Source organism: Delphinapterus leucas, chromosome 8 (genome assembly GCF_059928025.1).
Source record: "Delphinapterus leucas isolate spDelLeu-1000000601 "Yukka" chromosome 8, BTC_Dleu_Yukka2, whole genome shotgun sequence".
Lineage (NCBI taxonomy): Eukaryota > Metazoa > Chordata > Mammalia > Artiodactyla > Monodontidae > Delphinapterus > Delphinapterus leucas.
Genome location: NC_143136.1, coordinates 54,695,859 through 54,713,154, shown reverse-complemented (window position 1 = coordinate 54,713,154; position 17,296 = coordinate 54,695,859). Strand labels below are relative to the sequence as shown.

General features: G+C 36.9%; 1 protein-coding gene across 3 annotated transcripts in view; it reads right to left on the bottom strand.

The window, feature by feature from the left end:
• Nucleotides 1–17,296, bottom strand: part of TTN (titin) — a 279,289-nt gene that overhangs the window by 166,774 nt on the left and 95,219 nt on the right. The window contains exons 86-107 of one of the 3 annotated variants that reach the window (XM_089916619.1): nucleotides 16,729–17,010; nucleotides 16,230–16,508; nucleotides 15,527–15,808; nucleotides 15,132–15,410; nucleotides 14,325–14,612; nucleotides 13,935–14,213; nucleotides 13,543–13,821; nucleotides 13,175–13,453; nucleotides 12,309–12,596; nucleotides 11,887–12,174; nucleotides 11,049–11,339; nucleotides 7,865–8,152; nucleotides 6,774–7,272; nucleotides 5,805–5,988; nucleotides 5,508–5,597; nucleotides 5,144–5,411; nucleotides 4,775–5,035; nucleotides 2,954–3,163; nucleotides 2,669–2,746; nucleotides 2,538–2,564; nucleotides 2,065–2,124; nucleotides 1,672–1,755 (exon numbers count right to left, since the gene is read on the bottom strand). The exons of the other annotated variants lie outside the window; for them this stretch is intronic. Of the exons in view, the coding sequence (XP_089772745.1) occupies nucleotides 1,672–1,755; nucleotides 2,065–2,124; nucleotides 2,538–2,564; nucleotides 2,669–2,746; nucleotides 2,954–3,163; nucleotides 4,775–5,035; nucleotides 5,144–5,411; nucleotides 5,508–5,597; nucleotides 5,805–5,988; nucleotides 6,774–7,272; nucleotides 7,865–8,152; nucleotides 11,049–11,339; nucleotides 11,887–12,174; nucleotides 12,309–12,596; nucleotides 13,175–13,453; nucleotides 13,543–13,821; nucleotides 13,935–14,213; nucleotides 14,325–14,612; nucleotides 15,132–15,410; nucleotides 15,527–15,808; nucleotides 16,230–16,508; nucleotides 16,729–17,010 (5,163 nt within the window). The remainder of the gene's footprint in view (nucleotides 1–1,671; nucleotides 1,756–2,064; nucleotides 2,125–2,537; nucleotides 2,565–2,668; nucleotides 2,747–2,953; nucleotides 3,164–4,774; nucleotides 5,036–5,143; nucleotides 5,412–5,507; nucleotides 5,598–5,804; nucleotides 5,989–6,773; nucleotides 7,273–7,864; nucleotides 8,153–11,048; nucleotides 11,340–11,886; nucleotides 12,175–12,308; nucleotides 12,597–13,174; nucleotides 13,454–13,542; nucleotides 13,822–13,934; nucleotides 14,214–14,324; nucleotides 14,613–15,131; nucleotides 15,411–15,526; nucleotides 15,809–16,229; nucleotides 16,509–16,728; nucleotides 17,011–17,296) is intronic. 3 annotated transcript variants of the gene reach the window in all.

The window sequence follows — 17,296 nt, the reverse complement described above, 5'->3', positions numbered from 1 at the left end:
TCTAGGCCCGCAGGCTCAGTAGTTGTAGCACACGGGCATAATTGCTCCGCAGTATGTGGGATCTTCCAGGACCAGGGATTGAACCCGTGTCCCCTGCATTGGCAGGCAGATTCTTAACCACTGCACCACAAGGTAAGTCCTGAAATATATTTTTTTAATATGTTTTGATGGTAACAAGAGGTTCTGCACATTATTGCAAGATATCTGTTTCAGAAAGATCTTGGACTACAAAGCAGAACCATTTTTTTGGAGGGAGATAGAATATGAAGGGTGATCTTACATCTTCACTGATTTTATGCCTGCTTAAAGTTTTCAAACATCTAGAGTAGACCCAAGTGATATCATAAATAGCAGAGGTACAGCTTTTCATGTTCATTTCACTTAGGTAAGAACACTTTATAGTTTTCAGGAAAAAGAATTAACAAGTGAATTAGTAAAATTAAAGTCCCACCTATGTTATATTGTGGAAGTTTTCTTTTGTCATTTCTGACATTATACCTTGATCCTGGCCCCTGATAGTAACTTGATTATGGCTCCTAGTATTCATGAATAAATAACACTTTTGAATTTTTAAAATATGATTTAATTTCTCAAGTTTCCCAGTGGGCACTCAAACTTAAGTCATGTTGACACTAACATTCAAATCATAAATCATTCATTAAGATAAATTATTATTTCTGACAACAAATATAAGTGGAAATCTATTTTATGATTTTTGATTCTTATTCATTTTTGCTATCATAAGTAGGTGAAATATAGTTAATTATGTTCATATAAATTATAAAAATGCTTTTCTTTGTTATTGAGATTGTAGTAGTCATAAAACTGGAAGTGCTTTTTGTTTTTTTTTAACTGAATTTCCCCTGAGGCTGGCTGAAAACTAGCTCAAGCTTTTGACACCAATTGTAGTAGATATTAGGGAACTAGCATGTCGAACCATGGAAACTACTACAGTAATGGTGGCTTGGCTTTGGAAAAATGTGACTTTGACATGCAGAATTTTTTCCTGATGATGCTGGGAGAATTCTGACAGCAATTCTGAACTCCCCAGAACTCTAGAAAGTCCCAGGCAGTCTGTTGACTTATTAGTTGAGCGGTTTGGGGGCACAAATAGTACAGTTTATCTACTGAAATATCTGAGAAGGATAATTTCCTGGCACACTCATGAGTTTATTGGAGAGCTCTTTCCTTAGCTTAAAAAAAAAAAAAATCAAAGATATTCTAAATCATATTTTTATAACAAAATAGTGAATTTTACCATAGCTAACAGTGTAATTGGGAAAAAACACAATCTATAATTTTAAATCTGACTATACACTAGTATTTTTTATTTCTATAAGCTTCACTAGAATTTGACTGTATTATTTTATTGCTTTATGTAGTAGTTAGGAAAATATGAAATGTGAAATCAGTTTGCCATTAATGCTTAAGTGATTCCTTTAAAATAAAATATTTTAATATTAAGTATCATATTTGTTTTTTTTCTGATGATTTTCAGACTTTTAGGCACATGTCTTACATGTTTAGTTAATACTTAAGAGCATATAATTTACGTTTTGAAAGGCAATTCAAACTGCTGACCACTAGAGGGCCAACATGTTGCATTAAACGACATTTTCCAGGTCTGTAATAGTTCTATATTTTGACATTTAGGTAGATAACATATAATACCTTCAATACGTTTTGCTGGTGGTTTCTTTTCTTCAGGTGATGGTAGCAACAGGGGGATGGGAGGAACCGCCGTACGAGGAATTTCTGAAGAAAATAAATGCCATCATAAGTAACATAGTTTTGTTTCTTATTTTGTGTGAAATATGATGAAAAGTCTCATGCATTTCTTTCAGTACTTCAAAGGTGTTATAGCAGCAATTCAACAATCAGAACAAACAAAATTAGCATCTATTTAAAATTGTAACTACTCTTTTGCTTTGATTTTTAATTACACAGTGAAGAATATGATGAGAAAGAATTTGTTCTTGCTGTATGCTATGGTTTGGCATTGGTAACTTCCTAGTGGTAGAATACTGCAGCTTCAAGCCCAGGGGTCATGGTGCTGGATCTTACCTTCTGGAGGTACTGCTCTGATAGGCATGGTTGGAATTGGAACTCTGGAGTCAGGAATATCTGAAAAGGGACATTTAATAATTATAAGCACCGAGAGACTGAAAACACAGATATTTATTAGACAACTAAGATGTGTTTGATTGTCAGGCATTTCCAACCGCAGAATTTAACATATAGAAACAAAGATATTAAGATTCTTTTGTAGGCAGACACACATGCAAATTTATTCCCTGTGAAAATTTGTTCTACGGCCAAACTTGATCCTAGATATCAGCTGAATGTGACCTCATTATCTCTAATTTCCCAAACTCACAAAGCCTAACATTGGTATTATTTTACTGAAAATAATTTTACTGAATAATATTTTACTGAAAAAAAGAAATAATATTTTTAGACATGTTAGTTTGGCTTCTATCATTTACAAAATTACACTGAATGTATTGTAAGGATTGATTTTTTTTTTTTTAACTTACCAGGAGGCTTCATCTCAAGTTTGATTTCTGCAAAAGAAAAAAAAAAAGATATTTTTTAAAATTTAGAATTGTCTTGGCGGGCTACTTTGTTTCCAAGATTGCACTGTGATTTGAATGTGGTGTTTTCTGACCTTTGGTTGTTAAGTACAGCTCTGCTGTGCTTCTTGCTTCACCTCTGGGCTCCAGTCGAGCAATTACTGAATAGACACCTAAGGAAAAAATCGTGAAATGTTTGTTTTCTGATATGTTTGTAAATAATGCTTCTTTATTTAAACATAGTATTTATTTATATTTCTCTTTCCTAAAAAAAGTAATCTAGATAGAACTACAGAGTATAAGCGTAAACTAGAGTAGAAATAAATAAAACAGGCAAAGTTGAAATTATATAGTCACAGGGACACTGTCAATTAAGTTACCTTCGTCATCTGGGGTCACGTTGTGGATGGTCATATAATGGCAGCGACCGTCATTCCTGAAGTTGTATTTCTGGCTCTCGGTCAGTTCTGTTGGTCCTTTGTACCATGTTACGATGGCATCATCGAAGGACACTTCGCACTCGAAGGTGGCAGACTGATGCTCACTCACCACAATGTTCTGTATGCGCTTCGTAAACTGAATTGGTTCAGCTGTTTAAGTACAAAAAGAGCTCAAATTTAGACTGTTTGGGGAGGAATTTCTTTCTCTGTGCTTTCCCCACAGATGTTTAAAGTCTCTTATCTTTTTATCCGATCGGAAAATAGCAGAAAAAGGCTGAAAAGATAAAACAAGAAGAAAGTGCACTTCTTCGCATCAGTAACAAAAAATTATCCCAATACTTAAGTGTATTCCTACAGGATCAATGTGGGAAAGTTTAAAGAAATCCCTGAAAGTCCTTACAATATTTACATGAAGGCAATAGTCAAGGGTGCTTATAACCCAAAAGTAACATTTAAACTTTAAAAATGTTAGTGAAATGGGGGCTTCAAAATAAAGGGAACATAAACTTAAAGTTTTACTGTATACTTCTCATTCCCCTTTGAAATTCTTTCTTTCCTCTGTAAAATAATTCTGCTATTCAGGATCTAGAATTGTTTATTTTTTGGCTTGTATAACTTTCCCTGTAAAAATAATTTCAAACTCAGTAGGAAATCTGCACTTCTAAATTTCAAAGGATTCATTTTGAAGAGTTCTGAAACCTGCTTTGCAAGCACCCGTGGGCAGGCATGAAGTCCACCCACTGGGAATGGCAGGGTATGTAGCAAGAGAATAGGCTGGCGTGGAGGTCCTTCTGCAAAATTTTATCTGGAAGGCTGGGATTCAACGTACTGCAGTATCATGAATAGCTTAGATGTCATATGTACTCTGGTGAGCTTTTCTTTGAAGGATCATATAAAAGGAGGCAATTATTTAAAAAATGATAAGTGGTTTCAACTGGATCCTTTAAATGAAAAAAGATTTAAAATTTCTGAACTTTAAAATACAACCAGGCCTTGGTATCCACTATAAAGCAAGTCAGAGATGTTGAAATGCTTATGTAAATAAGTCACATAGTTATTTCAACAGCTATAAATGGCAACGCCTGGAAGTAGAGCCCATGATTAGAGCCAAATGTTGCTGAATGCAGTCTAAAGGTGTAGGTCTTTAGGAAATAAATATTGTTGCTCCTAAGTCCTAGGGTTCCACTTCATTTCAGAGATTCAGAGGTTGGAATATGATCTTCCTATGAAACAATAATTTTTGAAAAATAGCTGCTAATCACACATCACATATGTTGTTAATTTTATCTATAAAGTTTCATACAGATAGAGTCAAATTGATTCCTGTAAACAAAATGTCAGCTCCTAGCCAAGATCCTCAAGATACGTAGCCATGAAATCTGGTCCTTTCTAAGATTTATTTCTAGAATTCAAAATCATAGATGTGAGAATTATGGCATTTAACAGAATTGTAAAAAATTACTGAATTTAGCATAATTATGAAATTTAACAGAAATAAGTGTTAGAAAGTCAAGTCATGGTTTAGACTGAAATCTACTTCAGGTCAAAAAGAACTATGCAACAGAATCGGAACTTATGTGAATACTTCCGTTTGATTTCAAAAGGATTTTGAGACGTGAGTGAATGCTATGAGTATGTGTGTTGGGAAATGAGACCACACAAGCGCTTTAAGATACATGTGATGGCAGGGTTGCAGAGGTCCTGCACAACATTTGCCACTGACCAATGCTGTGATAACTCCAGCCACAGTCTTTCACCCACCTTCAATTCTGAGCTCTGCCGAAGTTTCAAGGTCTTTGTATTTGCAGGTGTACTGACCCTGGTCCTCTGCTCGAACATCTGCAATGATCAGCTTATGGACTTTGTGCTCCACTTCAGTTTTATATCTACCTTGGGGTTTAAGGATTCTGCCATTTCTGAACCATTCGGATTTTACATTTGGCACAGAAAACTGGCAAGTCATGGTACAAGTCTGGCCTTCTTTCAAAGTAACATCCTGAAGATGCCGTTCCCAGGCAGGCTCTGTGGGTATGATACAATATACATTTTGTACGATATCACATGTGATGTACTCAGTAGTAAATTCATCTCACAAGTTTTTTTTTAAATAATAAAACTCTTTTTCCTTACCAATTACAGTTAGTTTAGCACTAGCGATGTGTGGACCACACACCAATCTATAATTGCCCTGATCTTTAAGTTGACAGTTTTTGACTCTGAGGGTATGTTGATCACCATCAATGCTTATTTCAAATTTATCACTGGGTTCCAGTTTTTCAGTCCCTTTGTACCATGAAAGCTTGATTTCTGGATAATTAATCTTAATGTCAATTTCAAACACACCATCATTATCTTTCAAAACTGTCTGATTTTCAATGTCCTTGATCAAAGTGACAGGCTAGGAGAATAAAGAATTAAAATGCATTAGTCGCTCCTTCCCTTGTAATTCCCAATAATAATTTCTTCATTTTGTGATCAGCATAATTCATTTTACCTCTGTCTGTGACAGCCTTTGCTGAATAAATGATACAAGTTCCTCAAATTCCTTTTCTTCCTTCTCTGACTTCTCTATTTCCTCAATTTCCTAGGGAGGAAAAAAAGCATAAGTATTACATATGGAATAAAATTTGAATTAGAGGCCGAATGATTATATTTAACCTCCATTTTTGATGCTGCTTAGGTTATATTAACTGATCTTATACAACTGTAGGGTTCTGGAAACTCAAAAGGCGTATGTTAGACGTTTCAAGTGTGAATTTTTAAAGATGATACTATATATAAAAGATCATACCAATCTATGTGTCTCTTCTACTTGACTTTGCTTTAGCATTTCAAATGCTTGAAGAAGACCCCGGAAGTCAGTGATTCCATACATGCGGGCATATTTTTCATATTCTTTTGGATCAATATTTTTGAGAAGTTCCATGATATCAATTTCCTCTTCTTCCCCAGCTCCTTTCTTTAAGGCTGGAGTCCTAAATGAAATAAGAAATAAACATGAATCACCTGTCTTCTACTTATTTTGAATTGTCTATCATCATTCAAAGATTATAAATGTAATAAAATTTTTTTCACAAAGGAATAGTTTTGTGTCCTTTATTTAAGAACTACTAATTTTACCATGTTAACTGTGAAACAAACAAACAAACAAAATTGTGGGTTTGGCGGTGGAGTGGATTAAGATCAGACTATAGTCACAAAGTATGGAAATTTGATCAAAGAGTTTAAGAAAGGATAACAAAAATATTTTTGTAAGCTTTACAACAAAAGAGGCTAATGAAAGAATTATACGGAAAAATAATAATAGCCATGGAAAGCATCAATAAAGAATACATATATCATGAGGAAAATATGTAGAAATTAAATGTTGATTAATTGATTAACAGTGATGTTCAAACATAATTGGTTTTGAAATTATTGGCAATTATGGAAAATGTTTAAAATGGTTTATCTAGAAAGCCATTCAGAGCAAGAGAAATTACACATAGAAACAAAAATTTCATGCCTAGACACATAGGTTTCTCTATAGGCCATTTCCTTTGTTCAAAATTTTAATAAAAATTCACCTCATTCTCAAAATTTTCTCAAGATTATTCAGAAATTGATGTTAATGCACCACTAACTTCCACTCAAATACTGTGTATTTGCTTATCTGTTTCTGTTAAAATGTCTATATGCTAATGTTATTTCACAATCTGAATCTTGGAGGGGATGGTCCATGAATGGAACATTACCGTGCATGGTATTTTATTGAACTTACTTTTTCAGCATTGCTCTAAGATCTCCTTCAATTTTCTCTTGTTGCTTCCTTTCATCCACCTGTAGATTAACACTACTTTCAATTTCACCATGCTTGTTAAATGCAACACATCGGTATAATCCAGAATCGGTTTTTGTGGTGCCTCTGATCTCCAGCTTTGCTTCACCATCTTTCTGGTGGATAAAAATTCGACCTCCTTGGCTCAGTTGTCTCCACTTCCCTTTTGTCCACTTAACATCTGGAACTGGATCACCTCCAACTTTCGCAATGAATGTTGCAGTGGTTTCTAAGGAACAATGAAAACAAATCAATAAAAATTGAATTTTCCAAAACCAGTTTTTCTGAAATGAAATCAGCAGTAAAATGTACAAGACAGATGAAGATGTAATTTTCATGAAGTACTTACTTTCTACAACTCTCATACTCTGAGGTTCTGATATGAAGAAGAGTTTTCCATCTACTGCTGCTTTCTTAGCTGCTGGGACGGCAGCTGGTTTGTCTAAAACAACACGTTTACATGTTTTTTAAAAAAATCACAATTACCTTCAAATTGTAATAAATAATTTCCTTTGAAAAACAGGCTTTAAGAATTTGGCAATGTCACAAATATTACACACCCTATATGAGAGTGGACTATAGAAGACAAAGCAGTTTCATAGACATTTATAACTAGTTGTAGCTATTACATGCAGATTGAACTGCAATCACATTAATAGCATCAAGTTTTATATTTCTCAACTTGGTTTTATTATATAGATTTCCTTTAGGGATATGATATCAGGCTACCTTATGTCACATTATTACAGGATCATTTTTGGAACTCCACTTAGTTACATCCTTTTGGATATGGTGAAAAAGGGTCAAGAAGTGTGATGGTGAACTTGGGGTACTTCCAGAAAATTTGTGTGGAAATTATTGCCACTAAATTACCTAATATTTCAATTATAATAAGGAGACTATAAATTGCAAATGAGCAGTAACTGATAATTCTAAAAATCTAATTCCATTCTTACTTAAACTGTAATAAGCAAATAAGCAAATAAACACAAGCAGTTGACTTAATCCAAATAATAGTTTTGAGGTGTCTGTACCTTTAATGGTCACTTTTGATTTGCAAGTGTCACTTCCAGCCACATTTGAAGCTTTACACACATAATCTCCCGCATCTGCTTTAGACACATCCTTGAGTTCCAGCACAGCAGTCCCATTAGCAAAGCTGAAGCTGCATCTGTCTGAGGGCTTTATTTCCCTGCCAGCCTTCAACCACTGGATCCTGATCGGTTCTGATCCCTGGACGTGGCAGCTAAGCTGCACGAATTCTCCTTCATTAACTGTTACTGGAGTAGGGTGCTGATCAAACACAGGTGGCTTCTTAGGTGCTAGAATTAGAAAGGGACTTTCATGAGGAACATAAAAACAAAAAAATATTAAACTCCAGAAAAGAAACAAGTTTTGCCTCTAACAGGTAGCACTGGTTGCTATAATAGAACTGAATCATGTGCCTTTGTCTCTGAAAGCAATAGTTACATGTGTTGGATTTTATAAATAGAAAAAGGTTTAAAAACAAGCAAAGAACAGATGCCATGCTGCCCATGAATTACCCAAGTATCTGTGTTTTGCAAACATTAGGCACTGCAAACACTGCACCGGCCGTTCCTATAAATTTTGATGTCATATAGCACACCGTTGATTCTCTCAAACCTGCATGCAGCTGTATTTTCACTGAACCCTAAAAACGAAGGGCCTATTGGAGAACTCTGCTCATGATATACAATGTTTGCTACCCTCTGGGAAAGAAAGCCAACATTTGAGTAACCATGAGCCCACATGTTAATACGTGATTTTCTCTTATGATCATCTTTAGCTATTATATGCAGCTACAGTAGCATTTAAAATCCAACCTTTGCCCAAAGGAATGAGGCGTTGAAGCTCAGTGCTCAAATGAAAACCCGTGAAGAAGATATCAGTAACATGATGGGAAGGCCATGTATAGCTTGGTGTTATGTAATGATTTTATTGAATGGTTCTGAGACCTACATATAAGGAAAATAAGCAATATTCATGATTGCAAAGATGAAAACTTCTGATATCTATTCATTTTTAAACTCTATGGATAAAAAGCCTCAGAATTCTATAGAAAGTATTTATCTACTCAATGTAAAACCATCGTGAATGGTTAAGCATTCATTCTTCATTTAACTAAATGTTTTAAAAATCAAACGCATTTAAGTACTATTAAGTGAGTGATGAAATTAGAATTATAAAAAGTTAACTCAATGATATTAGCTTATTAGTAATATTAATCTATTGATGATATTAACCTACTGTCTGTGCACCCTGACATGGCCAGCTAGATCATCAGAGTTGGTAATTAACTCCCAGTTGTTCAAGGAAGTTAGACTGTAAAGTGATTTTGATGAACTGCCTCATAATTATATGGATGAAACAAATGGGACCTAATGAAACTTAAAAGCTTTTGCACAGCAAAGGAAAACATAAACAAGATGAAAAGACAACCCTCAGAATGGGAGAAAATATTTGCAAATGAACCAACTGACAAAGGACTAATCTCCAAAATTTACAAGCAGCTCATGCAGCTCAATATCAAAAAAAACAAAGAACCCAATCCAAAAATGGGCAGAAGACCTAAATAGATATTTCTCCAAAGAAGATATACAGACTGCCAACAAACACATGAAAGAATGCTCAACATCATTAATCGTTAGAGAAATGCAAATCAAAACTACAGTGAGGTATCACCTCACACCAGTCAGAATGGCCATCATCAAAAAGTCTACAAACAATAAATGTTGGAGAGGGTGTGGAGAAAAGGGAACCCTCTTGTACTGTTGGTGGGAATGTAAATTGATACAGCCACTATGGAGAACAGTATGGAGGTTCCTTAAAAAGCTAAAAACAGAACTACCATATGACACAGCAATCCCACTACTGGGCATATACCCTGAGAAAACCATAATTCAAAAAGAGTCATGTACCAAAATGTTCATTGCAGCACTATTTACGATAGCCAGGACATGGAAGCAATCTAAGTGTCCATCGACAGATGAATGGATAAAGAAGATGTGGCACATATATACAATGGAATATTACTCAGCCATAAAAAGAAACGAAATTGAGTTATTTGTAGTGAGGTGGATGGACCTAGAGTCTGTCATACAGAGTGAAGTAAGTCAGAAAGAGAAAAACAAATACCATATGTTAAAACATATATATGGAATCTAAAAAAAAAAAAGTTCTGACAAACCTAGGGGCAGGACGGGAATAAAGATGCAGACATAGAGAATGGACTTGAGGACACGGGGAGGGGGAAGGGTAAGCTGGGACAAAGTGAGAGAGTGGCATGGACATATATACACTACCAAATGTAAAACAGATAGCTAGTGGGAAGCAGCTACATAGCACAGGGAGATCAGCTCAGTGCTTTGTGACCACCTAGAGGGTTGGGATAGGGAGGGTGGGAGGGAGACACAAGCGGGAGGAGATATGAGGAGGTATATATATGTGTATAGCTGATTCACCTTGTTTTACAGCAGAAACTAACACACCATTGTAAAGCAATTATACTCCAAAAAAGATGTTAAGAAAGAAAAAAAAGTTATATGGATGAAGCCATTATGGTTAGAGGATCAGATTGAGAAGATCTCCTTAAACAATACAGTCTATTTCTTTGCCTCAAGCTATGACTGTGTATTCATAATGATATGTAACATCTTTCCACCCATTTTTTTTTCTTTCTGAGCAAATTTTACCCTTTTGTATGAGGTTAATATTCACTTACAGGCTAAAAGCTTTGGGCAATATATGTGAGACAATAATCCTTTAGAAATATCCTTAGAAAAGAGAACGTTTCAGAATGTGACAGACTCATAATAAGCAAAGGTAACGCAATATTCAATGATGAAAATTTAAAAAAATTTCAAAACAAACGTGCCTCATAAAAATTTATGTCACTCATGTATGAATGTCAAAGTAGACTTAGACTTCTAACTACCTGAGAGAATTTCGAGATGTGATTTACAAGCTAAGGTACAGTCCATTTATTATATGACACCTACTTTCCTGGGCCACATAATTAAATTACAACTAATGTATATTTTTTAGTAAACATATGTGGAATTGTGGCAAGCCAATTAAATAATATACATTCATATCTCTTATAACTTACTTTGTCGAGATGTCAGAAGAAACACACATGGCTGTCTAATAGGCAGTAAAGAAAAGCACATCATGCCAGGGGCTCTGAAGGTGACTTACCTTTGATGACGACTGAAGATGTACACAGAGCAGAGCCTGCATCATTCCACACTTTGCACGTGTACAAACCAGCGTCGTCCATGCCTGCCTTCTTGACTTGCAGCAGAAGTGTGTTGTTCTTGAATGTGATTTCACAGTTAGACGTTGGATGGATCTCTATGTTATTTTTGTACCAAGCGACAGAAATAGGCTGGGAACCAGCAACACGGCCCTCGAGTTTGAAAGAGTTCCTTTCTGTTTCTTCTACTGTCTCCGAGAGTTTTTTAGTGAAACTTGGTGGAATTAGCCGCTCTGTAAGATAGTTCAAGGATATATGAAGTGGAATCCAGAAGTAGGTTACTAATAGGAGGCTTTTCAAGAAAGAAAAGTCATATTTTAAGTTCAAAGTCAATGCTGACCAACTGAATACAGCATATCAGTGTAATGTTGCTAAACATTTTGGCCTCCTTCCACAAGCTTATTTTATTTTTAAATTAAAACAATTTTTTTTATTTTACATTGGCATATAGTTGATTTACAATGTTGTGGTTTTTTTCTTTTATTTTCACAAGCTTATTTTAAACTGTTCTCTGATTTATGGGATGGATGATAAGAATAACTTATGGTCATTTACAGAACCAGATATTTGTAAAAAAAAAAAAAGAAAAAAGGGGGGAAGGAGTGGTCTTAGGGTTATGTAGGATATATAAAAACTGAGAGAAATACAGATTTTAAAAGATCACCTTTTCTCTAGAGAAACATTTCTTCTGAAACATTTTTATGTCAGGGGTTTAAAAATGTGCTAAATTTCATCTGTCCTAATAAAGCCACACCCTTAGGATGTGATATACAAAGATACCTTTTATATTGAGCTGAGCCACGCAGGAGTCCTCTCCCACTTCGTTGACAGCATAGCACGTATACTGTCCAGAGTCTCCTTTGTCTACTTTCAGGATTGTCAGGTGGGCACTGTTTTCCAGATAACTAATCTGATAGTTTCCGCCACTTTGGATCTCTCTGTTGTCTTTGGCCCAGGTGACCTTTATCGGTTGTGTCCCAGTCACATGGCACTCAAAGTCCGCACTGTCTCCCACCACAGCAACCACAGGGGCAAGAGGGATGTCAAAGAAGGGTGGGTTCTTCCCCTCTGAGAGGAGAGCAGAAAGACGGTTTCAGGCTCCATACTTGACCATCCCAGTTCACACAAATCATCCTCCTCTAATTTCAAATTTGGTTATAAAAAGTTTAATTACAGAAATAGAAGTTTAAGAATCCACACACCTGTGAGAATGAGTCTGGCACTGGAAGAAGCAGAACCTATAGGATTTGTAGCTGTGCAAGAATACTGGCCTGCAAAACTCCGATCTGTTTGAAAAATATTGAGAGTGGCTACATTATCTAAAAATGATGTTTGTACATTGGGGCTGTCTTTCAACGGCTTGCCATCTTTAAACCAAGACACCAAGATAGGTTCTGATCCACTGACAGCACACTCAAAAACAACTGGCAGCCTGACCGTTTCTTGAACATCTCTCAACTGTCGAGAAAACGATGGTGGAAGTTTTTCCTCTGTAGGAATAGAATTAAAGTAATGAATAATTCTGGACATTTTGAATTTACTGAATATTCTTCTCACAATTATTGTTATATAAATAATGGGATTCCTATAAAAATATCAGGAGGTATTCACATATCCTGAATTAAGTAGGTAAATTTTTGGAGCAAAAGTTTTACTTTGATGCCACGCTGACGCATGGTAGGTGTAAAAATATGTAAGCCAGCAGAGAAACTGATTGGCTTAAGGTACATCTCCGGCATGTAGCAGATTTTCTTACTTTTTAAGACTGCTTTCTAGCGATCTGCATGAGACACCCATGGGTGGAATTTTAAAAAATATGGTTACTCATTTTTCTGAAAGATTTAATTATAGAGACAAATGATGACATGATCTTCCAACTGAAGATTAGTCATTTTATCTCTCTCTGTAAAGGTGATCAAAAAAGAGAAACTGCTAATTTGTAGGCAGAACTACTTAAGAAGAAAGTTTTGCATTTGGGAAGATTTTCCTAAAAAGAAGATCCTCGCCAGATATTTTAAATCTTTTTCAAAAGAAACACATTCATTCACTTAAAAAATATTGCAATCACCTTGAACAGTCAGGAAAGTTGATGAAGAAACTTCTCCCACACTGTTTTCAGCCCTGCAGATATATTCTCCACTGTCATTACTATCAACCTGGTTGAAAACCAGTGTAGCAACATTGTTCCTAAAATGCATTTTGTAGGTAGTCGTGGGTCTCAATTTCGTATCTCCTTTATACCAGGACACCCCAATTTCAGGGGTCCCAGCAAGTTGGCATTGCAAAGAGGCAGAATCTCCAATGGTCACCTTCACAGGCTCCAACTGCTTGACAAAATATGGTGGTTCTGCAGCCAAGAGAGATAACCAGTCATGAAGGAGACATGCCAGGATGGTTATTTGTATATAAAGATACGAATGTGCAATCATAACACACCTAGTATCAGGATTTGTGCTGAACAGGAGTCTTTCCCGGAAGCGTTTTCAATGTAACAGTTGTACTGTCCTGCATCCTCCACTGTGCTGCTTGGAATTTCCAGGATTGCAGATTTTTCAGTTGTGGTTATATGACACCTCTGAGAAGGAGTTATATTTGTGCCATTTTTCTTCCATGTAACTGAAATAGGAAGAGTTCCAGTATACGTGCCCTCTAGGATCAGGGGTTTTCCTTTCTCTAGGCTGTAATCATTGAGCTTCTTCACAAATTTGGCTGGGGCTGTAGCAGGCGAATTGAAAACATGAAATAAAGCACATACACACACAGATACAGGCACACCTATTACTTCATGTACATTAATTGTAAAAATGCAGAATGGCAGTCAAACAAACCTTTTACATATAGATGTGTTGTACAAGAAGCTTTGCCAGCTTCATTACTAACGATGCAGGTATATTCTCCACTTTGTGATGTATCTACATCAAACAGCTCCAGTTCAGCAACTGAATCCTCCAAAGACACATTACATCTGTCCCCTGGTACTAGTTCACTGCTACCCTTGAACCAGCTGACACTGAACGGGGGTGTTCCTTTTACAAGGCTTGTGAAAGTTACATTTGTTCCAGTTAAAACATCCATGGGATCAGGTTTCTGAACAAAAGATGGTGGTTCTAAACAAAAAAGCACATACCGGAAAAAGTTTACTACTTTTGAATTTTGATGACAAAAATGCTGAATAAATAATGAAATGCAATTCTACTTTGCTGTTATTTTTAGCTGACCTCTCACAGTCAAAGGAGCACCACACTCATCAGAGCCAGCCACGTTAGTAGCTATACACGTGTAGTCGCCGGCGTCTGAGTCTTCCAGCATGTTCACAGTTAAGGCACAAGTGTTATCCGTCAGGGTGGTCTGGTACTTCCTTCCACTGCTGATCTCGTTTCCTTCATGGAACCAGGAGACGGAGATTGGAGGTGATCCATAGACTTTACACTCCATTACCACTGAGGAGCCAGACAGACCATTTGTCTCTTTCAATTTTCTTGTGAATGATGGAGGCACAATTCGGTCTGAATGTGATAAAAATCAAACAAACAAGGACATCAGTTATAAAATGATTTGAAGAGAGAATTATTGTCTTTTTGATGGAATATGCCTAGATCCATTTGGCTCTTCTGTGAGGATATCACAGAGTTCCCAGTGGGGTCACACCATGGAAAGCCTTGAGAATCAGTGGACAAGACATGCTAGTTGACTTATTAGGAATTTTGGTCTCTCTTTGCTGTGAATCATTATGTGGAGAATTACTCCAGCACAAGTGACAGTAGAAGACTACATATCCTTATTCCTTATCCAGGGATTAAGTGTTACTCCTACCACCCTGAATTGTGGAAATTCCTCCAAAAGAAAGGGATAGAACTTTTGGACTTGGTTTTCTTCTAACTCTATAGGTCTATTACCTCTGATTTCGCTGATTCAGAGGATGTCAGACTCATGTCACGCTGTAGAATGTGGAGTTTCTTATACACACGTATGTAAACCAGGAACTATACTATAATAACATTGAAACAAAAGCCCAACCAACCAACCTGAAACATGAACTGAGGCTGTGCAGCTGTCTTTGCCCACAGGGTTTTGCACCTCAAAACTGTACACCCCACTGTCACTGGGGGCCACGTTAATAATCTTAAGGCCAGATATTTTGTTGAAGAAGCTTATTTTGTATTTGCTATCACTTGTCAGCTCTTTGGCATCCTTAAACCACTTAGTAGTGAGTTCGGGTGTGCCAGTGACCATGCACTCCAAGGTACAGGTGTCTCCCGTGGTCACTTTTATGGATTCTGGCTTTTCGACAATTGCTGCAGGCTCTGGAACGAGATGTAAATTGTTTTCAAATGTTAAAATCACATTGAAAAACTAAAGAAGACACGAGTACTGGTAAGTGCGTGCCTTCTATTCATGATGACATTCTATCTGCACTAACCGAGGATGGACACTGTGGCGAAGCACTCTTGCATTCCGGCATCATTTTTGATCTGACAGGTGTATTTCCCGGCATTGGCTGTTTCCACTCTTGAAAACTGTAGGGTTGCAATGTTTTCTGAATAAGAGATCCATATATTGTCACTTTCTCTGACCATCTCCCCCTTGTCTTTGAACCACACCACGGAAATGGGCTCAGTGCCTTCAATAGCAGCCTGAAGCTGAACTTCTTCACCAACGATGGCAGAAATGTCACTGGGCTTCTTCACAAATCGTGGTGGTGCTGATGAAAAAGAGGCAAAATCAGGGATTTAAAATGTGTGGGGCTATGGGTATTCCCCTCAGAGCTATGAATGCTAGGAATCAAACTGGTGATCATGTGTTGTTTCTATTTCTTAAAGAAGAGGCATTTTTGGTGAATGGGAGCAGAGATGCATTAGAGTTTGTACTAAGCAGAAAGAGTCGAACATCTTGGCCTCTCTAGCTTTCTAAATCCAATCAAAACCTACTGGGAAAATTGTCTAAAAGGGTAATTAGTAGGATTTGGAAATGGGATGCGCGCTAACTATAAAAGGATTTAGAAAGGAGAGAGGGGAAAAGTACAAGACAGCTAGTGGTAAAGGATGGGGCAAGAGCTGAGGGGCCAACAGGGTATTAAAGTTAGAAGGAAAACTGTAAGCAGAAGAGGATGGAGTCACTCTAACCTTTCAGAGTGATGGAACCAACACAGGTGTCTCCCCCCACGTCGTTCGTGGCTTTACACTGATATTCCCCAACGTCTGCAGCACTGACGCTCAGGATGTAAATACTCGTCAGGAAGTTCTCAGACATTATCTTGTACTTCTTGCCACTCCTAAGTTCTCTCTTGTCTTTATGCCAAGAAACTTGAAACGGGGGGGTGCCCTGAAGCTCACATTCAAGGTGAACATCAGCTCCTTCCAGTGTCTCAACGGGACGAGGCTTTTTGCGGAAAACGGGTGGTTCTAAAGTTAGGAAAAAAGGAACATTAGGATGTGTTCTGTAACTATGTAGTTACAAGTAAGAATCAGTTTTCCATTCCACCATAGAGAGAGAACACTACACTCGATTTTCTATTGTGTCCTTTAAAATTTTTAGAACCTCGACGGAGAGTCAAACAGGGAATTGAGAGGACAACCAGGAGGAAGTTAACGTGAAAAACGTGAAAGAAGGGTAGGAGCTGACCTTTAACTTTTAAGGTGGTGCTGCTGCTTGCTCTGCCCGCTGCGTTGCAGGCCTCGCATGTGTAGTCTCCGCTGTCTTCTACACTGAGCGCGTGCATTTCCAATACCGCCACCGAGTCATGGAATGACATTCTGAATTTACTGCTCTCTTGAATTTCAGTCTCGTCCTTATACCATAAAACTTTGATTTCTGGAGACCCTCCTACTTTACATTCATATCTTGTAGATTCATCTTGTTTCATGATTCTTGAAGGTTCTAGCTTCTTAATGAACCTGGGGGGTTCTATGGAAGCAAGACAGAAAACACAAGGGAAGAGATGGGAAGACACATATAATTCAGGATGAAGTGAAAAATCAAACAGAGAGGTCTTTAGCTCTGGAAAACAAATTTATTTGCTGCAGTTCAAGGAAGAATAGTTAGGTGAAACTTAACTAGAAAATTCCTATAAAATATATTTATTTTTGTAAGCACCCGCATCAAATACTATTGCAAAAGGAAAGAGGAAGAGACATTAATCCCTTTTGTGCAATCCTCCTACCAGCAAAAGAATCACTTTGTGCAAGATCAC